This window comes from Rhinatrema bivittatum, chromosome 5, assembly GCF_901001135.1.
Source record: "Rhinatrema bivittatum chromosome 5, aRhiBiv1.1, whole genome shotgun sequence".
In the NCBI taxonomy this organism is placed as follows: domain Eukaryota; kingdom Metazoa; phylum Chordata; class Amphibia; order Gymnophiona; family Rhinatrematidae; genus Rhinatrema; species Rhinatrema bivittatum.
Genome location: NC_042619.1, coordinates 235,329,032 through 235,355,073, shown reverse-complemented (window position 1 = coordinate 235,355,073; position 26,042 = coordinate 235,329,032). Strand labels below are relative to the sequence as shown.

At 44.6% G+C, this 26,042-nt stretch overlaps 1 protein-coding gene across 8 annotated transcripts in view; it reads left to right on the top strand.

The window, feature by feature from the left end:
- The window catches only part of DOP1B (DOP1 leucine zipper like protein B), a 299,309-nt gene that overhangs the window by 166,368 nt on the left and 106,899 nt on the right, over positions 1–26,042 (top strand). For all 8 annotated transcript variants that reach the window (XM_029603491.1, XM_029603487.1, XM_029603486.1 and 5 more), the window contains 4 exons: positions 1,091–1,787; positions 2,739–3,007; positions 16,827–16,979; positions 19,092–19,192. In XM_029603491.1, the coding sequence (XP_029459351.1) occupies positions 1,091–1,787; positions 2,739–3,007; positions 16,827–16,979; positions 19,092–19,192 (1,220 nt within the window). The remainder of the gene's footprint in view (positions 1–1,090; positions 1,788–2,738; positions 3,008–16,826; positions 16,980–19,091; positions 19,193–26,042) is intronic.

The window sequence follows — 26,042 nt, the reverse complement described above, 5'->3', positions numbered from 1 at the left end:
TATTATCAAAATATAACTTGAAAGTAAATAAATACAATATTAACAACAATTAAATTCAAAATAATTCTTCCTGTAAACCAGTGTTAACATGATATAGAAGGTAATGTGTAATGGAGGTAATATGTATTCAACACATTTCCCAGGAATTCTGAGAATTGTTTTTAGAAAAGGAAAAGAGACCACATCACTGACACACTAGCTGAACTACACTGGTTACCGATAGAACGAAGAGTACAGTTTAAAGCACTCTGCACCATACACAAACTGATTCATGATGAAAAAGCAGAATGGCTTAACACAGCGCTACGAGTACATGTACCACATAGAAATCTCAGATCAGCAAACAAAGCCCTCCTAACCATCCTGTCGGTTAAAACAGCACGGCTAACCCAGGTCAGAGAACGAGCACTGTCACTGGCCGGACCCTTGTTATGGAATACTATCCCCCCTGGAAGTAAGATTACAGGGAAATTTCAAAATATTCAAAATAAGTCTGAAAACATGACTTTTCAAACAGGCCTTTTACAAAGAGAACAGAGAAAGTAAGTAAGGAAAAGCTGGCGTTACAAATCAGCACCAAACGACTAGTTACACGTGCCACTGGCAACTATTTTTAAACTCTCACTGATAAAAGTAGATTTAACCTGAAAGTACAAGAACGAATCACATATAAGCTAACTACGAGACATGTATTCAATGGACATTATATGACATGATTCAAATAGATATTGTATAAAATTATATGTTACTGGTTATCTATTGGCACCTCTGTTAAAGTACTAACATTTGTTTTGCCTATTTGTGCCAGCCTGTAAAACGTTATGATGGTAAATAACTTAACGACGGCATAGAAAAGATTTTAAGTAAATAAAATTAGTGAAAATATGTAATCGTGGTTTAGGCATCATTTCATATTTCTTCTCTCCCCACTATTTCCCCAACTTGTGCAACTGTTAGTGAAGAACTACCCGCTCCCTTCACAAATTAGGACAGATTCAGCTTCCCCTCTCCTTCTCTTTATAGCTGCACATTATTTTTAAATAGCCAAAATGTCAACAACCAGCCAAGACATTGTCTGCTTCTATTTCAGAGCCCAACTAAAGGTAAAGCTGAAGATGCAGTTTCAGAGGTGGTGCTTAGAGAGCAAGAGGATGATTCCATTTTCCCTCCTCTGAAGTCTGAAGACAGTGGAATAGGCCTGAGTGCCTCCTCGCCAGAGCTTTCCCAGCACCTGGGCATGCCTCGGGTAATTCCTGGAAGGGACAATGTGTGGACGAGTGCTGGTTGCATGCAGAAGACCCAGCATTGCATCCAGGAACTAATTGCCAACTTTGCTGGCAAGCACATTTTTAGGATTCAACTGCATGCACAGGGTGAGGGGAACAGTTTGCCAGGGAATCTGGACAGATCAAAGCGGCCAGAGAGTGGACACAGCTTTGCCGCTGACAGCAGCAGCAAGAAAAAGAGGAGCTCCTGGGAAGCCAGACAGGTCATTGTGCCACAGTTCAAGCAGATGCTGTCAGACCTGTTCACAGGCGGGCCACAGCTGAAACAGAAGAGTCTGGACCCTGTCGGCCTTTCTGCCTGTGATGAGGCTGGGAAACAGAAGAAGGGCGAAGAAGACTGGGACATTGATCGGGCCGTGCTGGATATGGGACAGACAACAGAGGACTGCAGGGAGGCCTTCACAGCTGCTTGTCACCTTCTCCTGGATTGTACCACCTTCCCAGTCTACCTGTCTGAAGAAGAAACAGAACAGCTGTACTTGTCTCTCTTTCAAATGCCTGGTAGGAAAGAAATCTCACCCCATGTTGATGTGTATTTTATAAGAACCTGTAAATAATCGGCTCGCTCTGTTTCTGAAAGGAAAACTGTACCCATAAGTGCTCAATAGTATTTGAAAAGTACATCTGTTGAATTGATACTTTCCAAATACGCAGCGAGTATAGCTGGATACTGGAAACCTTCATTTCAGCGGTAGAAGCAGAACTGTTAAGATGCTTTGCATTTGCCACGGGGGATGCAGGGACACAGCACAATTTAGCATGCCTCATGAGCCCTCTTCAACATGAGTTTTGGTAGTCAGTGTTGGATTGATTGGTTGGGATTAGGTGGTTTGAGTGCTACAAATCATTTTTTGGCTGAACTTTTGCATTCATGTGTATCATGCTGAAACGAAATACATTGGGAGGCATGGTATGAAGGAAATGGACTGAACATTTCTCTAATCTTTTGGTTTATCGTCCAGTCATAGGAAGACAGACAGCCTTACAACCACATCACTTGCCTCCAAAGACTTCAGTGGTATCCGATTTTCTCTATAATAGCACTCATTCAGCTGTGGCTCTGCTAGCTGAGAAGTATGACTTTTTATACTGAAAGAGGGAAATTTTTAATTCCCTGCGGGCTGTGCAAGTTCATCTTCAAAAGAGCCCCCACGCCTTGGTGATTCCATTGGAAAATCCGGTGGCAGGCCTGTGCCATGGGGATTCCTTACTCATGCAGAGTATTCACAGGGATTTAAAAATGAAATCTGCACCTGTCCGTTAGAGGGTCTACCCCAGCCATATCCTCGGTTCAACCCCTTTTTCCCCAAATATGGCAAGGGGGGTGGAGGGAAAATCCTGAAAATTGCCCCCCTAATAAATCCATATATTTTCTGCTTCCATCTTAAAACATGTACAAATGGTTATTGACTGTATGCTTCTTCTTTTTTCTCTTTGTTCGATTCTGTTAAGGAGGTGGCGATGCTGGCTTCCCTCTCTGGTTTAAGTCGCTCATGATCTGCTGCTGTGTGAGTGACTGCTACATTCAGAATGTCTCCATTTCCACCCTGCTGGAAGTCATCAACCACTCTCAGTCCCTGGCTCTAGTGATTGATGACCGGATCAAGCGATACAAAACCTCAGATTATAACCCGTTCTTTGGGAAGCTGCAGATGGTCACCATCCCTCCCATTTCACCAGGAGTTCTGAAGCTTCTGGCGGACAGAACGGACTTCTATCAGGTGCTCAAATCCTCTAATGGCTTTTCATTCCTCATTGTAGAGCTGTACCTTAAATACTTTGGTTGATGTACTTGGATTGCCTGTCTGTAGGCTAGTATCTGCATACTTTGGCCACGCACTGACTGTGGTATTCTTACACTATAGCTAATTGTTACCTGGGGCCACCCCCAATTAATGCAAAACAACTGCTAGCAGTGTGCTGTAACCTGGCTCTTTAATGCAAGCCTTTCATTTATGAGGTGACTTTATCTAGTTTATAGATCAGACAGGTTGTCTGATAACCTACTATTCTTGTTCATACCCGGATCAGTCCAGTCATCTGGGTTTTGCCTCCCTTCCAACATATAGAGACAGACAGAGTTTCACCTTCACTGCCATATAACCTGGTGTGCCACCTGCAGACCCTCAATATTTCTCTGTCTCCAGCAGATGGTTGAGATGCAAATCTTGCAGTCCAAAAAACAAAGATTTTTAGGATTCCTCTCAGGAGGTTGCTAGGTCCTGGGGGGCTATCTCTCCTGGTACTGAGGTGGATGAGCAAGAGGTTAGGGACCCTTGCCTGGCTTGGTCCTTTCACCACCGGGAGTGAATAACTGGTGGTGCCAGTTCCCTTCCTCCCAGGAGAACTCGTCGCGTCCTGCAGCACTTCGGCCACACAGGGAAGTACCCTTTTTATTCTTCTGCTCTTCTCTGATTAATGTTTTGAGGGAAAAAAAAAAAGGAAAAGCAAGCCAGTCTGCGAAGCAGCGGCAGGCAGAGTGGCAGTATTACAGTAGGTGAGAAAGCTGTGGAAGGTACCTGCCAAGTTTTTTGGTGGTGGAGTTCTCGGGCGGCAGTCCTCTTCAGCCACGCGGTCAGGCCTTCTTGTCTGTCAGCTAATGATGCGTGGCAGTGCCTGGCACTCATATGGTGATGCTTGCAACTCTCACACACTGGACTCTGTTCCCGATACTTCTCTGATGGAGAGTGCGGGGCAAGTTGGCATAGGCGGCGTTGGAGCAGCAAAACAAGCAGAAAACAGGTGCTGGGAGTGCCTCAGAAGGCTGTGAGTTACCCTTTCATTGGTCACGGGAATGGCAACCATGTTTTCTTCAGCTGAAGGGGCTTCAGTGCCTTTGAGGGGATTGGAGGATTTTTCTCCTTCTTTGTCTCCAGCAGTTAAGAGCCTCTCGAACAGGAGGGAGCCTGATTCAGATGAAGAGGGGGACCTCCTCAGGGATGTCTGAGGGCCCCGCAGCGTTTTCCTCCGAGTTTGTGCTGCTTATGCATAAGGCATACTTGATCAGGAGAGCAGCTGGGAGGCAGTCAGCTCAGTCTCATGGATCCCTTGGACAGTGTCCTGGTAAGACCTAGGAGTTCGAGGGATCAGATTCCTAAGTAGGCTCACAGGGTCCTCAGAATAATGGCACGTCCTGGTAGTGCAGACGAATGCTCTGAGGAATCAGAGGAAATATTACCAATGGTAACTGCCTCTCCTGATGTGGTGGGGCCAAATGAAGGGCTGGGCCAGATACCGGTCGCTGAAGGGGAAGACCCAAAAGTGGTGTGCTCTTATGTAAGGAGGAGCTGTGGCCCCTGATCCACCCCCCCCCCCCCCCCCCATTTTCTTGAAGAGTTGAGGATCAAGGTTCCTCAAGAGGAGTATGATCAAGAAGGGATGGATCCAGTAATGGATGGCCTAAGGGGTCCAGCAAAAGCCTTTCCCTTTCACAAATAGGTGAAGAACCAAAAAGGTGGATGGTCTTCATTGAATGACTTATGAGGAGAGATTGAAGAATCTAAATATGTATACCCTGGAGGAAAGGAGAAATAGGGGTGATATGATATAGACGTTCAGATACTTGAAAGGTTTTAATGATCCAAAGTCAACGACAAACCTTTTCCGTTGGAAAGAAATCAGCAGAACCAGGGGTCACGATTGAAGACTCAGAACCAATGTCAGGAAGTATTTCTTCATGGAGAAGGGTGGTGGATGCCTGGAACGTCCCTCCGGAGGAAGTGGTGAAGACAAAAACTGTGAAGGATTTCAAAGGGGCGTGGGATAAACACTGTGGATCCATAAAGCCTGGAGGATGAGAATGAAGAAAAGAGGTATGGGGGTTGCTTGCAGGAATAAAGGCTACTACCTAGTGATTAATACCCTTATTCAGTAAATGTTCACACGGTTAATGAGACTCCTACATTGCTCTATGCTTCAATGACAAGAGGAAATGTGGAAAAGAGGATTTGCATTCAGGCAGTAACCAACAAGGTAGCACAATCTGGGTAAACAAGCGTGGGAGTAGCTTGCTTGTTAAGGCGGTTACTACCCCAAACCAATTAAGCCTGATACTTCACTTTCAATGCATAACCAATGCATAACCAGCATAAATCTCTGCTTCACCGTTATCTCTGCTTCAACGTTTTCTGATCTTCCTGGCAGGTTTTTGGGTTGTGGTTTTTTGTTTGTTTTTGCGGAAAATTAAAATGGGCAGAGACCTACTTATCCTAGTTAATTTATATTCACCTAATACTGATCAATGTTCATTCCTGAAAATGTTGGATGATATTTTGCTTTCTCATGTGGAGGGGATTTTAATCTTACTAAAAATCCAATTTTAGGTAATTTGCAACAGTCTTCTTCGTCCTTACAAGGAGTGAGGAAAGCGCTTTCCTCATTAATGAGCCAGTGGAGTTTAGTTGATGTCTGGAGACAGAGGTACCCTAAATCTCATGTATATAGCTTTTTTCTCATCACCATGGATCATATTCCTGTATTGATTATTTCCTTGTTGACAAGCTGTTAAAAATCGAATGGTGGAAGCTGGTATAGGGGATATTACATGGTCTGACTATGCGCCTGTCTGGTTGGATGTTTTTTTGTGTTTGGGTTTTTTTCCCCCAGGATCTGGATTGTGGTCAGTGCTTTTGGCACCTTAATGAAAGCTTGCTAAAAGATGACTCCTCTAAATCTTTAAGAGATCAGATGCTAGAATATTTCCACTTGCATGCTCATACTTCCACGTCACAGGAGGTGCTCTAAAGCAGTAGCGTGGGGGCCTTATAATTTCCTATGCTACGCACTGTAAAAAAGATAAGGAATTCAAATGATCTCAACTGCTAAATAAAATTACGCAGTAATCCCATGTGCATATGTGGACCCAATCCAAAACTATATTTCAAAAAATAATTGTAACTCGTTCAGAGTTAGTCACTGGATGATGCTATATTGCTCCACAGGCTTGAACTAAATAAACAGGAGCGCTTTGAAGGGGGGAAAAAGGCTGAGCGATATTTGTCCAGGCGGTTGAAAGCTCTTCATGTCCAGAATTCTGTTGCTAAAGTTAAGACTGCACAGGGGGTATGGTTACTAAATCTGCAGATATCCGGCATTGCTTTACACAGTTTTATACTACTCTTTACAGTACAGACAAAGCCATAGCTGATGACGATATAGATACATATCTAAATTCTATCCCACTTCCATGTTTTACCCCTGAACAACAACGCTTTCTGGATAGCCCAATCGGTACTCTTGAGGTATTGCAGGTCATTAAGTCTTTTAAAGGTGGGTAAAACTCCAGGGTTGGATGGGCTCTCTAGTGGTTGTTACAAACGTTTTTCTTGTATATTAATTACCCCTCTGACTGATATGTTTAATTTTATTGGGGAGGGTGGTTCTTTGGCAGTCAATTCTAATGTGGCTGGGATTTCAGTTCTTGCAAAAGCCTGGCAGGGACCCTACCCTTTGTGGGTCCTATCGATCGATCTCACTAATTAATTTGGATCTCAAAATTTTAGCTAGAGTCCTAGCTGAGCATCTGAATAAGATTGTACCAGTGCTGATTAACCATGATAAGGTAGGCTTCATTCCCAATCGGTCGGCAGCAGATGATGTTTGTAAAATTGTTGACCTGTTATGGTGGGTGCATAAAAAATGTGTCCCTACTATATTTATTAATTTTATTTATTTATTTTTATATACCGGTGTTTGATTTTACATATCACATCGGTTTACATTCAAACAAAATTTGCAGGAACTCATGCGTTACCTTTGTCAAATACATTAAACATTTAAATATGGGGATTGTTAACAAGGGATATAAAAGAATATGGGGAATGGCTAACACTACGGGATGCACAAAGGGGTGCACAAAGGGGAGTGCCCCTTTGTCGCGCCCCTTTGTCGCGCCCCTTTGTCGCGCCCCTTTGTCGCGCCCCTTTGTCGCGCCCCTTTGTCGCGCCCCTTTGTCGCGCCCCTTTGTCGCGCCCCTTTGTCGCGCCCCTTTGTCGCGCCCCTTCGGCGCGCGATGCCTGGTGTTCTGGCGCCGTTTAACATCCGTCACAGTCCTCAGTGACATCAGAGGGGGTGGGTCTCCCAATCAAGGATCACACACCGCCCCTCCCCTCTCAGTTCCAGATGGATTCTTTCACCTTTTTTTTCTTTCTTTCTGTCTTCTCATCACTGTTAGCTACTGCTGTCTATCTGTGGAAAAAGCATTTGATATGGTGCAATGGCCATTCTTGTTCAAGACGCTGTACAAAATGCAGTTTGGCCCCCTTTTTTTCCTTCAATTGATTGTGGAGAAGTACGAATCCCCAAAAGCCCAGGTGAAGGTCAATGGTGGCTATGAGGAATGCTTTGCTATTGGCTGAGGTATGTGACAGGGTTGTCCCCTATCCCCTCTTATTGTTTGCCCTTTTCTTGGAACCTTTCACTACAAGGGTTTGCCTCTCAGATCAGATTCAGGGAATCAGTCTGGGTGATTTGTGGTTTAAGCTATCTTTATTTGCTGTTGATAAGCTTTTCATTTTTACTGACCTTTGTCTTTAATTAGTTGATGTCCAGCTGAATTGAGTCAGTTCAGTGCAGTTTCCGGATTTAAAGTTAATTTTGGTGAATCAGAAATCCTAAATAATAACTTGGATGAGTCTACCTCTTACGCACTTTGTCAGCAATTCCTCTTCCGGTGGGCTAAATACTCTTTGAAATATTTAGGGGTTCATATTGGTTCTGTGTCTGATTTGTTTACTTTGAATTATGTCCCCTTAGTGAAGGCTATAGATAAGGATATGGAAAAGTGGAATAAGGAACATTTCTCATGGTTAGGTTGTATAGCCATCGTTAAAATGAATATTCTTTCAAGATTTCTTTTTGTTTTTAACCCTTCCTATATACCTATCTACTGCGATCCTGTTCTTGTGGCAGAAGATTTTTTTATTTTATTTGGAAGAGACATCCACCTAGGGTTTCTCGACTGATATTGTTTCAGCCCAAGAAGTGGGGTGGTTTAGAGGTTCCCAATTTAATGTGGTACTCTGGTGCCTCTAAACTTTTAGCGCTTCTTGATTTCCATAGATCATGCACAATAAAGCAATTGTTTTCACTTGAGCAGGCGCTGATTGGTGTGATGCCTTTATCTGCCCTCCCATGGCAACTTCGCTCTACTTGGCATCCTTTGAATTGCTATCCACTAGCCTTACAAACAACTATATGGGTTTGGTCTCGGTGGAAATCTAAATTGGTGGGCACTAGATCTTATTTCTATCTCTCGCACCTTTTTCATAATGTGATTTTTCTTGTGTGCTTACATTCAAAGGTGTTTAATAACTGGACGGAGCATGGAATCGCACAAGTGGAACATTTACTCATTTGCGGTGCTCTAATGCTTCCCAATGCCATAACTGCTAAATATCATGTGGAGAAGCTGAACTTTTTAGAATATGCTCAAATTAGGAATTTTTTATGGTGCAACAGTTTCTGCCTTGTGACAGAGTAAATCCCTGTTTGAAAATTTTTGTGGTCAGGTTGATAAGATGAAGGGCTTAATTTTCAAAGTTTGTCTCCTTAATGGACACATAACTGATAAATTATTGCATATGCATGCATGGGAGTTGGATTTAGGAGATACCTTGTGTGCAGAAGATTGGGATTCCATCTTCTCATGTGCTAGTAAATGTTCCATCTCTGCTAGCTTTCGAGAACTGTTATAAATTCTTGTTCTGCTGGCATCTGACTTCAGTTAAGCTACATCACATATATTCTTCTGTGAAGGATCTCTGCTAGAGAAATTGTAGTATCACAGGCACTTTTATACATATGTGGTGGCATTGTAGAGTGATTTCGCCCTTTTGGCAACAGATCGCTGACTGGACATTTAATGTCGTGGGGGTGGGGAATATATATGATTGCTATATATTGCTTGGCGTGCCGGTTGAGGGTATTGCTAAATATCAACAGTGACTTTGCCAACAAATTTTTATTGCAGCTAGGTGTGAGACTGCTTTATTTTGAAAACATGCTGAAACACCCTTCTTCCAGGCTGTAACACGTCATTTGTATAATCATTACCCTAGGCCTACTTAACAGCCTTCCATCATAACCGCTTATCACTGTCTAAGAAAATTTGGGATCCCTTTGTCAAATGGCAACAGTCTCAGGGAATGGATACCTCATAATGTAGGTCATGGCGATTTTTCTTTTGCATAGTTTTTTGTTTTTTCTTACTTGCTGAACATTGAATGTATACCCAGAAACCATTTCTATGATAGATTTTCTTCCAGGAGGGTCTTGGCTTCAGTTTTACACTTAGTTTTATGCAGTCATGGTGACTTTTTTAGTTTGTCATGCATGATGATTATATATGCTATTTTCTAGGGATGTGTTGTACTATTTATATATTTTACTTGTATGGGGGTGATTGGGTTTGAGAATCATATTGAGAATTTTGGATATCTTTGTGCTTTTTGTTATTGTATTGGTTATTTGATAACCAATAAAAACTTCTGATTGAAAAAAAAAAATGAATGTGGCTCTCAGGGTTCTTCATTTTCACATGGAACCCCTGCGCATTTTCACATGGAACCCCTTGCAGTAGTATGTGAAGCAGAGTTTCTGGCTTCCCTAGATTTGACCGAGGCATACCTGCACATAGCCGTCCACCCAGTCACTAAAGATTCCTGAGATTAATGATCCTCTGGAGGCATTTTCGGTTTTGTGTCCTTCCTTTCAATTTGGCAATGGCTCCGCATACATTTACCAATGTGATGGTGGTTGATGTGGCGGAGCTCAGAAGGAAAGGTATTCTGGTTCATCCCTATCTGGCCGACTGGCTCATTTGTTCGAAGTCTGAAGTCCTCAGCAGTCAAGAGGTGTCTCGGGTCCTGCAGCAGTTGTTGTCTCTAGGCTGGATGGTGAATCTTATGAAAAGTCATCTCATCCCATCTCTGGTTCTGGAGTTCTTAGAAACATGCTTCGATACCAGGATAGAGAAGGATTTTCTTACCAGAGATCGCATTCTCAGCTGCAGACGCTGGTTTGCAGGCTGTTGAATGCTGTGCCCAGAGACTGCAACAAAGGTGGAAATGACATCCTCCAAATATCCTTTCCCCCTCAAATGCTTCCTCTCAAAAGCCGCAAGACAAAAGCGATCCGCCTGATCTAGGTTCTAGGCTCTATGGCATCGACATTAGAGCTTGTTCCTTGGGTTTTTGCACACATGTGACCTCTGCAAAAGTATGTTCTTTCTTTGTGGAATCCTTTTTTGGAACAGTTTCATCTTCCACTGTCTCTCGAGGAGGCTGCTAGGTTAACTCTTTCATGGTGGCTTGGTCGGACCCATCTGAGTCATGGAGTGGACCTGGGTGTTCTGGACTGGGTGGTAGTTACCACAGATATCAGTCTCACCGAATGGGATGTGGTGTGCCAGAGTCAGTTAGCCCAGGGGCAATGGTCCAAGGACAAGGTGTCCTTGTCTATCAATTGATTGGAAATGAGGGTAGTACATTTCGTGTTTGCCTTTCTGCCTCTATTACGCAACCACCCAGTGTGCATCTTGTCGGACAACACTACCACTGCAGCTTATATTTATTTATTTATTTAACATTTTTTATATACCGAAGTTCTAGCAACAATGTTGCTAATCACTTCGGTTTACATATAACATTGGAGTGACTTAATAAGTGTGTCTTACATGGAACAGGAAAATGAACTTGGAGAAAATTGAATAAATACTAATAACAAATAATAAAATATCAGTCAACAAGGGGGAACCAAGAGTCGAGCAGTGGCCCAGGAAGCCCAGGAGTTTTCTCTGGGCAGAACAGCATCTGGCATTGCTAGTGGCATCCCACATAGCCAGGGTGGACAATGTTCAAACAGATTTTCTTAGTTGCTAGAGGCTGGACCCCAGGGAGTGGGAGCTATTTGAGGAGACAATGACTCGTGTGTCGCAGATGGGGCATTCCCCACCTGGACTTGATGGCATCTCAATGGAATACCAAGGTGCCCCGCTTCTTCAGTCGCAGAAGAGAGCACAGGTCAGAAGGAGTCAATGCCCTAGTTCTACCTTGGCCCCGAGGGATGATTCTTCTCCCCCCCCCCCCCCCCCCCGCTCCTGTGGCATCCAGGAGAACTGATCCTGGTGGCGACAGAGAGGCCATGGCGGCCATGGTTTGCAGACCTGATCAATCTGGCGGTGGATGGACTGTTGTGGCTCGCTCATCTACCGAGGCTTCTTCGTCAGGGTCCAATATTTTTGGATCAGGCGGATCGCTTTTGTCTTGCGGCTTTTGAGAGGAAGCATTTGAGGGGGAAAGGATATTTGGAGGAGGTCATTTCCACCGTTGTTACAGGTTACAAGGCCCTCCACTTCCTCCTCTTATATGAGGACTGGAGAGTCTTTGAGGCCTGGTGTATGGATCAGAGTAAGACCTACTAAGAACATAAGAACATGCCATACTGGGTCAGACCAAGGGTCCATCAAGCCCAGCATCCTGTTTCCAACAGTGGCCAATCCAGGCCATAAGAACCTGGCAAGTACCCAAAAACTAAGTCTATTCCATGTTACCATTGCTAGTAATAGCAGTGGCTATTTTCTAAGTCAACTCAATAGCAGGTAATGGACTTCTCCTCCAAGAACTTATCCAATCCCTTTTTTAAACACAGCTATACTAACTGCACTAACCACATCCTCTGGCAACAAATTCCAGACTTTAATTGTGTGTTGAGTAAAAAAGAACTTTCTCCGATTAGTTTTAAATGTGCCACATGCTAACTTCATGGAGTGCCCCCTAGTCTTTCTATTATCTGAAACAGTAAATAACTGATTCACATCTACCTGTTCTAGACCTCTCATGATTTTAAACACCTCTATCATATCCCCCCTCAGCCGTCTCTTCTCCAAGCTGAAAAGTCCTAACCTCTTCAGTCTTTCCTCATAGGGGAGCTGTTCCATTCCCCTTATCATTTTGGTAGCTCTTCTCTGTACCTTCTCTATCGCAATTATATCTTTTTTGAGATTCGGCAACCAGAATTGTACACAGTATTCAAGGTGCGGTATCACTATGGAGCGATACAGAGGCATTATGACATTTTTCGTTTTATTCACCATTCCCTTTCTAATAATTCCCAACATTCTGTTTGCTTTTTTGACTGCCACAGCACACTGAACAGACGATTTCAATGTGTTATCCACTATGACACCTAGATCTTTCTTGGGTTGTAGCACCTAATATGGAACCTAACATTGTGTAATTATAGCATGGGTTATTTTTCCCTATATGCATCACCTTGCACTTATCCATATTAAATTTCATCTGCCATTTTGATGCCCAATTTTCCAGTCTCACAAGGTCTTCCTGCAATTTATCACAATCTGCTTGTGATTTAACTACTCTGAACAATTTTGTATCATCTGCAAATTTGATTATCTCACTCTTATTTCTTTCCAGATCATTTATAAATATATTGAAAAGTAAGGGTCCCAATACAGATCCCTGAGGTACTCCACTGCCCACTCCCTTCCACTGAGAAAATTGTCCATTTAATCCTACTCTCTGTTTCCTGTCTTTTAGCCAGTTTGTAATCCACGAAAGGACATCGCCACCTATCCCATGACTTTTTACTTTTCCTAGAAGCCTCTCATGAGGAACTTTGTCAAACGCCTTCTGAAAATCCAAGTACACTACATCTACCAGTTCACTTTTATCCACATGTTTATTAACTCCTTCAAAAAAGTGAAGCAGATTTGTGAGGCAAGGCTTGCCTTGGGTAAAGCCATGTTGACTTTGTTCCATTAAACCATGTCTTTCTATATGTTCTGTGATTTTGATGTTTAGAACACTTTCCACTATTTTTCCTGGCACTGAAGTCAGGCTAACCGGTCTGTAGTTTCCCAGATCGCCCATGGAGCCATTTTTAAATATTGGGTTACAGTAGCTATCCTCTAGTCTTCAGGTACAATAGATGATTTTAATGATAGGTTACAAATTTTTACTAATAGGTCTGAAATTTCATTTTTTAGTTCCGTCAGAACTCTGGGGTGTATACCATCCGGTCCAGGTGATTTACTACTCTTCAGTTTGTTAATCAGGTCTACCACATCTTCTAGTTTCACCGTGATTTGGTTCAGTCCATCTGAATCATTACCCATGAAAACCTTCTCTAGATTGAAGTTTCCCATTATTACTGCACTACCAATTTGGTTAGCTTCCCTAATTTCTCTTAGCATTTTACTATCCGTCTCACCATCTTGACCAGGTGGACGGTAATATACTCCTCTCACTATAGTCTTCCCCGACACACCTGGGATTTCTACCCATAAAGATTCAATTGTGCATTTAGTCTCATGCAGGATGTTTATCCTGTTGGTCTCTATGCCATCCCGGACATAAAGCACCACACTGCCTCCCGGGTGCTCTGTCATTGCGATATAATTTGTACCCCGGTATAGCACTGTTCCATTGGTTGTCCTCTTTCCACCATGTCTCTGAGATGCCAATTAAGTCTGTCATCATTCCCTGCTATACATTCTAATTCTCCCATCTTACGTCTTAGACTTCTGGCATTAGCATACAAACATTTCAAAGTTTGTTTTTTGTTTGTATTTTCATTCTGCTTTTTAATTGATTGGGATAAGTTAGAATTTTTTAGCTCAGTTGATTTTTTAGTTACAGGCACTTGGACTACTTTTCTTATTATTGGAACCTCACTGTCGGGATGCCCTAATTCTAATGCATCATTAGTATCCTTTGAAGATACCTCTCTCCGAACCATGCGCTGCTGAGCGGCTGTCTGCTTTCCCCTTTGTTCTAGTTGAAAAGCTGCTCTATCTCCTTTTTGAAGGTTAGCGCCAGCAGTCTGGTTCCACCCTGGTTAAGGTGGAGCCCATCCCTTCGGAAGAGGCTCCCCCTTCCCCAAAAGGTTCCCCAGTTCCTAACAAAACTGAATCCCTCTTCCTTGCACCATTGTCTCATCCACGCATTGGGACTCTGGAGCTCTGCCTGCCTCTGGTGACATGCACGTGGAACAGGGAGCATTTCAGAGAATGTTACCCTGGAGGTTCTGGATTTAAGCTTTCTGCCTAAGAGCCTAAGGCATCTAAGTAGCACAATTCTTAATCTTTTTGCAGAAAGGGTTGGTGAAAGGCTTGGCCTTTAACTCTCTCAAGGTGCAGGTGGTGGTCTTGGGCTGTCTTCGTGGCAAGGTGCATGGAAGGTTCTTGGCCGCTCATCTGGATGTGGTGTGTTTTTCTTCGTGGGGCAAAACATCAGCCCCCCCCCCCCCCCCCGGTGCGAAAAATATGTCCTTCCTAGAATCTTAACTTGGTCCCAAGAGGGATGTGTGTGGCACCTTTTCAGCCTTTAAGGAGAACTATAAAGGATCTCACTTTGAAGGTAGTTTTTCTGGTGGCAATTTGTTCGGCCAGAAGAATTTCTGAGCGTCAAGCATTGTCATACAGAGAGCCCTTTTTGAAGATCTCTGATTCTGGGATCTCATTGTGTATGTTGCCCTTTTCTCTCCCCCCCCCCCCCCCCCAAAGATTGTGTCGGCATTCCATTTGAGTCAAGACAGTAAAGCTTCTGGCTTGCCCAAATTTGGATGCGTCAACACCACAAGCGAGAAATCTGCAGTGTTTAGATGTAAAACGAGCTCTGTTACATTACTTCAAGGTCACCAATAGTTTCCGGGTGTCTGACCAGCTCTTTGTGCTATGAAGTGGGGCTAAGAAGGGGCAGAAAGCCTCAAAATCCACGACTGGTGGGAAGGAGGCTATAAGCTTGGCTTATATCTGTAAGGGGCGTCCTGTCCTGGTGGGATTGAGGGTTCACTCTGTTCAGTCATAGGCCGCTTCTTGGGCAGAGTGCCAGCAGATGTCGCTGCAGGAGATTTGTCGGGCAGCCACTTGGAAGTCGCTGCACACTTTCACCAGACATTATTACTTGGATGTTTAGGCTCCAGAGGCCATGGGCTTTGAGTGTTCTTCAAGTAGGACTCTCGCAGTCCCACCCTAATTAGGGAAGCTTGGATATATCCCAGGAGTCTGGACTGATTCTGGTATGAACAGGAAAGGAAAATTTTGGTTCTTACCTGCTAATTTTCATTCCTGGAATACCACTGATCAGATTGAGTCCCACTCTGGTTCAAGGAAGAGTCCACTCGTATTTCTTTTGTATTTATTCTGCAGAATTGCTTAGGATTTCAGGATGTTTCTCGCTCTCTGTTCTGTGGTTGGGGAAAAAGGATTTTTCTATTGTGGGGTTCTGGTTTTTGGTTTTTTTTGTTTTGTTTTTCCCCCTTCTGCTTGTTGTGGGAGTTTTAGAGTATGTTAGGATTTTTTAGCATGTATTTTGGCTTGGGTACAGGTCAATACTGACGGACTGCAGGTGGCACTCCAGGTTATATAGCAGTGTCAGTGAAACTTTCTCTGTCTCCATCTGCTGGAAGGGAGGCAAAACTCAGGAGTTTGGACTTATCTGGGGTATTCCAGGAATGAAAATTAGCAGGTAAGAGTCAGTTTTCCTTTCTCAGCACGTCACGGCACATTGTGGCTCGTGTGGGCTGTATTGACTTTTCTGAGTCTAAATGTTACTAGTTGATAGGCTGGTTTTTAGTGGGGGTGGGATGCTGAAAAGTGTAACTGCTGGCATCTCAAGGTGCCAGTTTGATTTTCCCAGAATAACTGCAATAGTATTACATGGGGAACAAGGCTGTGCTGATTCCCAGAACCTGGAGTTTGGGACAAAATGATTTGAAGAGCAGGTGTAGCAATGCATTATGTTTTGGGTATCTGAAACGCAGTTTGAAGCTTGAGGACAGCCTTTGGGAGAGCTGCTGATGGAGTAGGAGGTCAACGGATCCCAGCTGTTTGTATTCATGGTATGTACCAGCAGCTGCAAACTGTGTAGACACAATCTGATAACTTGCCTCCTAAGACAATTTCTGCTTGTTTCAAAAAATAATATGCCCAAGATGGGAAGTGAATATACTATCCAGTCTCATACTGTTAATATTTCAAAGGTACAGGCAAGATATGGCCAGAACTGCACATCTATTATATATAGAACCTATTGGAAGTCTCATAAAGGTGGACCTGGAGTGAGTGCGATTGGCTGCTACAGATGTTGGGTATAGACTTCTTGTGCTGTGACCATCCTGGCTATTAGTTATTTGAGTACAGCCTTCCCGTGGTGCAAGGCCAGTGTTCTTGCTTGTTCTGAAGTAGCAGTTGTACTTCTTTTTTGAGAATGGTAGATGTATGTTATACATAGAGGTTCTGACTTCCATTTGCAGTGAGGTGGATTTAGAACACCTGAAAGTGTTTGTTTGGTTTTTTCCTTTTGCAGTCTATCTTCGTTCCGGGTTTTGACAATGGTAACATTTTTCTTATTAGCAAGGGAACAATGAACCTTTTATCTTTGTTCCCAATGCAAAGGAGATGCCAGATGGTCCAAAGAAAAGTGTTTTATTATAAGACAGCACTTCTTTTAAATGTGTAGACAGTCTGTAAAATGCAGAGAGAGAGAGAGAGAGAGACTGTATGCCTTTTCTCTTCCCCAGAGGGTAGCGCATGTGCTCTGGAATCAGTTGAATAAGGAGACCCGGGAGCACCACATTACCTGTGTGGAGCTCTTCTACAGACTGCACTGCCTGGCACCATCTGCTAATATCTGCGAAGAGATCATATGCCAGGCGTTGCTGGAAAACGATAAGGTAATTTCTCCCATTTTTTTGTGATGTACATCCATTGGGATGGCCATGTGAGTACTGCCATATACACATGGCCACTTCCTTTGTGCATTGATGTCCAGAGCTTTGGATAAGAGCACTGTTCCCTCTAAGCTGTGTGCATGTGTACATAGGTCATTAGCTCTGTGCATACAACAAAACATATAGCGTGCACAAGAAATCCCAATGGTATTTGCATTACATTGGCTCATAGTGCTAAAAATTGAGCTTGCCTTATAAAATGTTGCACACGGAGAACATTTTTGCATACACAGGCTTTCAAAACTTTGAGGGAACATTGGATAGGAGCCATGTGATTGTGTGCAGAATGACTACAGCAAGCAGCAGGAAAGATGGAATCAGATTTAAGTGCCGACTGCTTTGCCTGCCAATGTCCTTTGGTGGGTGACTATGCATCAGTGAATTTCTGCTGCTTTCGCTAGCTTATTGCTTAGTGTAAAGAGGAGGTCTTACAGGCTGTACAACAAAAAAAGCCATCTCCTTAAACTCTTTTTTAGAATCCCTGTTTTTATATATTTTTGTATGTTTTGTGTTAACATGGAAGAACATGGGGTCAGAAAAGTGGTAGTTTGCTTTTACAACAGCTCGGCGTCCCATGATGCATTACTGATGACTCTGAAACTCAGCTCCAAGATGGCTGAAGCAGGTTTGAGTGGCAGGTTTAGGAAGAGAGAGACACAAACTGCTTTGGCGCAGTTAGTATTGTAGGAATGGCTGAAATCCTAGAGATACACAGTCACAACCACCTGCTGAGAGGGTACAGAATCTGCAAAGCTGAGAAATACCATGGTGTACGAGAGTAGAAGTTTGTGTGTGTACTTCTGCCTGTTCTGCAATAATACATCTCCCTCAGGTACAGTAACATCATTCAAGGCAGCAGGAGCCTGTTTGTGATCCTAGGATAGCAGAAGATTTGCATTAATGAAGACAGAGACAATCGGGGTAGAAAACAAAAGATAAGCAAAATTGGGAAAAAATAACAGGAAAATAATACAGTGCCAAGAAGTATAAAATAATAATTAGTGAGACTTCTGGTTTAAAAGCCAGTAGTGGTATTCTTATCCAGCTCCTAATGGAAGCTGTGAAGTTCTAGGGATAGATCACGTTTTGGTGCAAGAGAATGGGACAGAGGTATTTTAGAGAGATTAATTAAGACTTGGGAAGCCATAAGAAAAAAGAGCTGCAGTAAACACTACTCTGAGTCTCTAGCAGGATAAATGGCTGAGGTCTCCAGCTGCTGGAGTTAACTAAGGGTCCACCTCAGATTTAGGGGGTCATTTTCCAAAGCGATCACTAAATGGGGGCGGAGTCGGGGCAGCGTCAAGATGGAACAGGAGGAGTCAGGGCGGCACCGGGGTGGATGCCGCGAAAACATCGCGGACAGCGAAAAGGTAAGAACCCTTTTTGCTGCCAATTTCACGCCCAATAGCACCACCTTTTATGATGGTGCTATTGGGTGTGAAAGCCGGCAGAGATCACACCGCACAGGTGCGATCGCTGCCAGCTTTCACAGGCCCGCCCCCCTGTACCGCGTGATTCAAAGAGCCCGGCGGTGTTAGAGAATCCAGGCCTTAGTCATTGTAATGGAAAATGACCTTCACCCTAATCCTGGATTAAGATAGGATGGGCTCTCTACTCTACAAATAGAAAATAAGAGATGTTGACGTAAATTTTCATTTGTGTCTGACCATGAAGGTATTCCCTTTGTGATTATAATCACAGTGCAAGAATGGTGATTAGGACTTGCATAGCAGATCTACTGTTTACTGATTTCACATCACTTTTTACAGATTTGGTGGGAAAGGACTCTGAAGCTCAGCATATATTCTTTGATCATTGATATCAGCAGATAGCTGACCTTAGATGATGAAAGCTACAGAACCCTGCAGTGACATGTTAAGAATCCCAAGACCTGTGTTTTTATCTCTGAGCTGGAAATCAGAGCTGCCACTCAAAGGCAATCCAGAAGTCTTAATTTTCCACAGTGGTTTCATCAGCAAATGGAGGCTTTCAAAGTTCTTTATAACTAACCAAGTCAACTCTTAGTGATTTGGCACCTTTTTATTTTTCTTAAAGGGGACGAGACTGGAGGCACTGTTCAGATTCTCCATCATATGGCATTTGACAAGAGAAATTCAAGGCAGCAGAGTCACATCCCATAATCGATCCTTTGATCGGTAATGCTTTGTTTTTTATCACACGTGTTTATTTTGTCATAGTGCTTTTCTATGCAACATCTCTCAATATTCTAAATATTTTTTTTTATTTATAATACAGATTAAAATGTTGGTGACACTGTTGGTCCCAGGAATAATTGGGTACTGTGGAGATTGTGATATCTTGGATGAAAAGAAAAACATTTTTCATGTAGATGTTCCTAAATATTAGCTTTAGAAGTCTAAGCCCCTTCTTTAAATGTCACATGTTGTGGAATATTTTAGCATCTTCCATTTAACTATTTTGAGTTTGACTTTTGTATGGAAGTCTATAGGAACAAATTACACTCCAAAAGTTCTAAGTTAGCTGGCTAAATGCTTTTGAATATGGACCTCAAGGAAAATAAAGGAGGCAATTTTCTTTATCAGCGGAGAAACAGGATGTTAGTCCTCACACATGGGTGACATCATCAGATGGCGCCCCAATGCGGAAAACTTTGTCCAAGCTTCAAGAACTTTGACTAGGCATACTGAGCATGCCCTATACCACGCGTGCATATGGAGTCCCTCTTGACTCTTTTTTTTCATGGAGCTGTAAGCTTCATGGTGTGTGAACTAGCTCACTTTGGCTGTTTTTTGACCTTGTGGAAAACTTTTTTCTCGCTTATTTTTTGTGGGTTTTTCTCATTGTTCCATTATTGGGTCCATCTCCAGTTCCTTCCCATAGTGTCTCAGGGTTTTCAGCGATTCAGGTAAGTTTCCTTTCACGATTGATTCCCCGTGGTGGCAGTGCGTCAGTGCCTGCTGGCCATCAACACCCCGCCACCATCGTTTTCGGTTTGTGCCCTTTTGTTTCATCTGACATGGCTATGTCCGGTTTTCATTGATGCCCCTGGTGCATGAAGACCATGTCCATCACAGATCCGAATGAGATATGTATCCTCTGCCTGGGAGCATCGCATGATGTCTGGGGTTCCTGTTTATGCACCCAGATGACCCCAAAGGGATGTCTGCTGCTTCTCAACAAGACGGAGTAGCCCTTTGGATCGAAGAAGTCCGAGGCATCGTTATCTTAGGACTAAGGAGCCGCACTGACATAGACATCGGCAAGATTGTCAGTTCAGTTGATGCTGTAGGCAGATAGACTATGGTCAGTCTCCGGTGTTCCTGTCTCCTCCAGGCTGAGGATGTAGTGTTCCTAGTCATCGGCCTCAACACCAGGGAAGGACAGGGCTGAGCATTGAGGGAAGCCAAAAAAGCATCAGCACTGGTCCCTGTTGTTGCATGGGGCTGGGTATGGGCATGCACCAGCTTTTGCGGCGATGTCCCCAAAGTCACCCAGCACAAGGCGTGCCATCCTCCATCGGTGCCAGGGGTCCTCGATGGTCTCCACTGATCCGGATGCCAGTCACCAATCTACCTCGAGTCCACCCCTTTTTCCTCCTAGTAGGTGTTGGCATCAGCAACATTTTGAGGAGGAGCTGGAGCGCCAAGTCCAGCTAGCAGTGGACCAGGTGCTGCAGGGCTTCGGTCCTGTGGCACAGACGACACCGGACCCGATGCCACCTTCTGGAGAAGATCAACGTGCTCATTGATGCGTTACCAACCCAACTGGTGTCTGTTCCCGGTGGGAAACAAAGGTCTCCCCCTACCAATATGGTAGTCATCTCCGGTTCCTCTAAAGAGGAAGTTCCACTGAGGCCGGCAGAGATGCCTAGACCTGCTGCCTCCCCCCCCCTCCCCCCAATCCAGTTTTACTGGTGCCTGCACTTCTGGATGGCCGAACACCTAGAGGACCCAGCCCTGTGGCTTACAGTGAGGATGAGGAACCCTATGACCCCTGGGAGGATGACCCTTCTCTTCCAGAGGAGCGAAGGAAGACTCCACCTGAGGACTTGATCTTCCCAGGTTTTGTGAGGAGGATGGGTGGAAGCCATCCCTTTTCCATTACTAACTGAGGAGCATGGGCACAAAATGCTTGAGATCCCCCAGTTCGCGGAGCCTTCCAAGGAGATTGTGGCGATCCCGGTACAAAAGATCCTTAAGGATCAGCTGCTCTGGATATGGGAGCAACCCTTGACAGTGCCTCCGATTAATAAGAAGGTAGACTGGGTCTACATCATCCAGAAGGCTGTCGAATTTGATAAGCATCGGCCACCCCACTAGTCTGTGGTGGTCGAATCCACCTTCAAGAGATCCAAGCACTCTGACTCATTCCTTGGCGCCCCTGGGGAAGGACCATAGAGCGATGGACGCTCTTGAGAGGAAGATATTTCAAGGCGGCATGCTTATTGCCCGCATTGCTGCCTAGCAGCTGTACATGAAACAGTACTCACGGGACATCTGGAAGCAGTTGCAGGAGGCTGCTGAGTAACTGCCTCAATAGCAGGAGGACACCCTCATGTCACTGGTCTATAAGAGAGTGGAGTGCGGAAAGCACGAGATCCATGCAACCCATGATGTTTTCGAGACTGCATCGAGAATCTCTGCAGTGAGAATCTGCACCTGCAGAATGTTATGGCTGCGGGCCTTGGATCTCCAACCAGAGGTACAGGAATGCCATGTACTGGGGAGAATCTCTTCGGAATTAGGGTGAGGGATGCTGTGGCCCAACTTTGGGACCATCATGAAACCCTCCAACAACTCTCTGCCAGCATTCCGGACTCGTCATCCTCTTCTAGGAAGCTGGCAAGATGGGGCCAAGGAAGTACTATCCTCCGCCCCCTCGCTCCTGTCAACACCAGGGCTCCCATGGCCGTCCTAGGCAGCAGAGAGCCCCTCTAAGTCCCAGCCGGCTCCTCTGTCAACTCCGGAGACAGGGTTTTGACTGGGTCATAGGGAGTGTAGGCCAGTTGCCCGAACCCTGGGATGATGGAAACTCCAGTCGGGGTCAGGCTGTGGTTCTTTGTGAATCAATGGCTCAATATAATCTCATACCAGAGGGTTCTGTTCGTCAAGGGTACCAATTCAATCTATTGGATGTTTCACCAAATTGCCCTCTGTGCCCATTTTGGGGGCTGGTAGCACATCAGAAAGTACTAGTGGAGCTTTCCTCCCTCTTAACAACCAGAGCACTCGAGCCGTACCACCAGGGCAAAGAGAGTGGGGATTCTACTCCAGGTACTTCCTGATTCTAAAGAGGACAGTAGGACTCCGTCTCATTCTAGACCTGAGGGTCTTGAACAAGTTTCTAAAAAAAAAATAAAAAAATTCAAGATTGTTTCCCTGAGCACCTTGATCCCCCTGATGCATGCTCCCTCAACCTAAAGCACACATACGCTGATATCAGGATCTTCCCCAGTCACAGGAAGTATCTCCGATTTGTGGTGGGAAAACAGCACATCCAATATTGGGTATTGGTGTTCGGGCTCTCGTCAGCCTCCCAGGACTTCACAAAATGCATGGCCATGGTGACAGTGCACCTTCGCAGGCTGAGAGTGCATATTTTCCTGTATCTGGAAGATTAGCTGGTTAAGCGCACATCTCAGGCAGGGGCTGCTAGGTCCATGTGCTTCACCAGATGGGTGTTGGAGTCAGTAGGGTTCGTTCTGAAACTACTCAAAATCCCATCTCAGCCTGTCACTTTAATTGGACTTCATAGGAGCCCTGCTAGACACGGCCTTCCTGCCTTGCCAGAGGGCTGTCACCTTGGTGACCATCATGGCAGAGGTCCAACAGTCAGCAGGTGTCAGCCTGACATTTTGAGGCTGCAACTGTCTATGTCACTCCCTTGGCATGTCTACTCATGCACAAAGCCCAATGGTCCCTGAGGTTGCAGTGGCACCAGGCCACTCAGTGCCTCCAGGATTGCATCCAAGTCACCCCGTCTCTCCAGGATTCATTGTCCTGATGGTGGATACTTTCAGATTTATTTATTTTATTTATTTAGTGCTTTTTTTATACCGACATTCATGATACAAATCATATCATGTCAGTTTACAAGGAACAGGGGGTAATAACATTAACCTTAACCTTAACAAAGAAGAGGGGGCAAAAAGTTACAATAAAACAGGGTAATGGAACTGGGGAGCAGAAGAAGACAGTAGGAGAGCGGTAACTCAGTAACTAAAATAGGTAACTCAGTAACTATAACAGGTCCATTACAATGTCTTAGAAGGCGAGCACTGAATGGAGGGCCTTAGAATGTGAAATGTGGCCTATCTGTGACAAGATTAAGTTAGGGGAAGGCTTGCTAAAACAGCCGCCAGGTCTTGAGTTTTTTCTTGAATGTTAACTGGCAGGGTTCCTGTCAGAGCCCTGGAAGGATGGCATTCCAAATGGCTGGTCCTGCAGTCGAAGGCCCGTTCTCTAGTGGTTGAAAGATGAGTAGACTTGGTGGAAGGGGCTTGTAGAGAACCTTTGTAAGCTTCCCTGATCAGTATAGAAGAGGTGTGGAGTCTGAGTGGGAATTGCAGGTCTGTGGGGACCTGGTTGTAAATGGTTTTATGAATAATGGTGAGGGATTTGTGTAGGAACAGGGTATCTTTTTGAAGATTCCCTACCCAAATTGTCCTAACCACAGATACGTCCACTCTGGGGTGGGGAGCTTATGTAGATGGGCTCAGCACCCATGGTCTCTTGTCCATTCAGGAACGCTCTTGTCAATTCATATTCCTAGAGCTTCAGATGAACAGGTACAACCTGTGGACTTTCAGAGATCAGCTGTCCAACAAAGTTGTTCTAATCCAATCTGACAACCAGGTAGCCATGTGGGAAGTCAACAAGTAGGGAGGTACAAGATCATACCTTCTGTGTCAGGAAGTGGTCCAGATCTGGCCGTGGGCCCTATCCTAAAGGATGGTGCTCAGGACCATGTACATGGCCAGGATGGAGAATGTGGTAGCGGGCAGTCTGAGTCGAGCCTTAAGACCCCACGAGTGGTCCTTTGACAAGGGGGTAGAGAATCGGATATTCCGCGTCTGAGGGAGCCCAGACATAGATCTGTTCATGTCCCCTTACAACAGGAAGGTCCCTCGGTTCTGCTCCCTGTACAGGCCAGTCAGCAAACCAGCCTCGGACGCCCTAACTCACAATTGGAGCGAGGTTCTTCTGTATGCATATCCTCTGATTCTCTTAGTGGCTAAGACTCTATTGAAGTCTGGTGAGGACAGAGGGTCTGTGATCCTCATAGCCCCTCATTGACCGAGACAAGTCTGGTTTCAACTCCTACGGGACTTCCCCAGATCTCATTTCTCAACATCAAAGCAGGCTGCGGCATCCCAACCTCCAGGCCCTGTCTCTCACAGCCTGGATGTTGAGAGGTTAGTCTTGCAGCTGCTTGATCTTTCAGAGGATGTGTCTCTGGTCCTGGTGGCTTCCAGAAAGCCTTCAACTAGAAAATCCTATGGACTGAAGTGGAGGAGGTTTTCTGTGTGGTGTGAGCAGAAGGCCCTAGATCCATTTTCCTGCCCCACACAAAAACTGCTTGATTACCTTACACCTATAGGAGGCTGGCTTAAAGACCAACTCCGTTAGAGTTCATCTCAATGCAATTGGTGCTTACCACCAAAGTGTAGATGGTACGCCCATCTCTGTACAGCCCATAGTTTATACGATTCATGCAGGGTCTGCTTCAATTGAAGCCTCCCCTAAGGCCTCCTGCGGTGTCTTGGGACCTCAACCTGATATTAGCTCTGCTGATGTAAACTCCTTTTGAGCCGTTGCTCTCTTCTGACCTGAAGTATACCTGACCTGGAAGGTCATATTTTTGGTGGTGGTCACCTCAGTGCGCAGGGTCAGCGAGCTCCAGGCCTTAGTGACTTATCCAACTTACACAAAGTTTTATCATGACAGGGTGGTCTTGCGTATGCACCCTAAGTTCCTGCCTAAGGTGATGACGGACTTCATCTTAACCAGTCCATCATCCAGGCCCCATTTGCACCAGGGTGAATGTGCACGGCACAGTTTGGACTGTAAGCAAGCCTTGGCCTTCTATCTGCGTTTGTGGAGGTTGCGTCCTCTGCGTGCACAAGAAACTGCGCTGGTGCCGTCAGTCTTGCAGAGACATTCAGAGCTGCTGGTGGAGAGAGAGAGAACGACTAAAACTGTATCATTGTCACTTACATTTCTGAAAAGGAAAGAGCTGCAAGACCAGACTGGGTTAGGGGCTTGAGGAAAGAAGAGAGATTTTTGTGTTCATTTCTCAGGGGTGACCAGGGATCCTGAAAGATTGTGCCTGCCAAATAAAATGCAGTTTCCACAGTTTCTAGCCATCTCTGCTAGGGAGGAAAAGGGGTTTCCTGCATTTGGTCAGCCTCTGGGCAGTCTGCCAGATGAGAATTTGAAAATGATGTGGGGTAGTGAGGAGATGGCATTTGAAAGGTAAACCCTATTTTGGCTATTATCCCTCTGCAGATTTCAAGCTTAAATTCATTTTGGATATTTTGGCTTGCTTTTCCAAACGATGCTCAAGGTGGCTTTGCATCATTAGAATTCAGATACAATAAGTCCTTCTCCAAGGAGCTTACAGTCAAAAAGGATAACTCCAAACAACTGCGCACGGCGATATATACATGCTATATATATGGCTGTTTGTAATTTTACCATACCATTTTATAAAATATTTTATAAAATATCCCTACCCTGCACTGTACTCACATGAGTAGGCTTACATATGAATACATGCAATGCATCGACTTTTAAAAACATACGCACAAAAGTAAAGTAGGACTTATGTAATTTCTGATTTACCACGTAAGTCGGCCAATTTTAAAACATTTGCGTGCCAAGGAAATTACCAGTTTTTTACCAAGGAGTTTACCAGTTTGCCCATCCTTCTCCAGGTCAGTGAGAACTTCCTGGTTCTGTGGCCTGAACGCCCCCCTTCCCAATTCTCCCAAAATTCCCACCCAGTCAATACTACACCATTAAC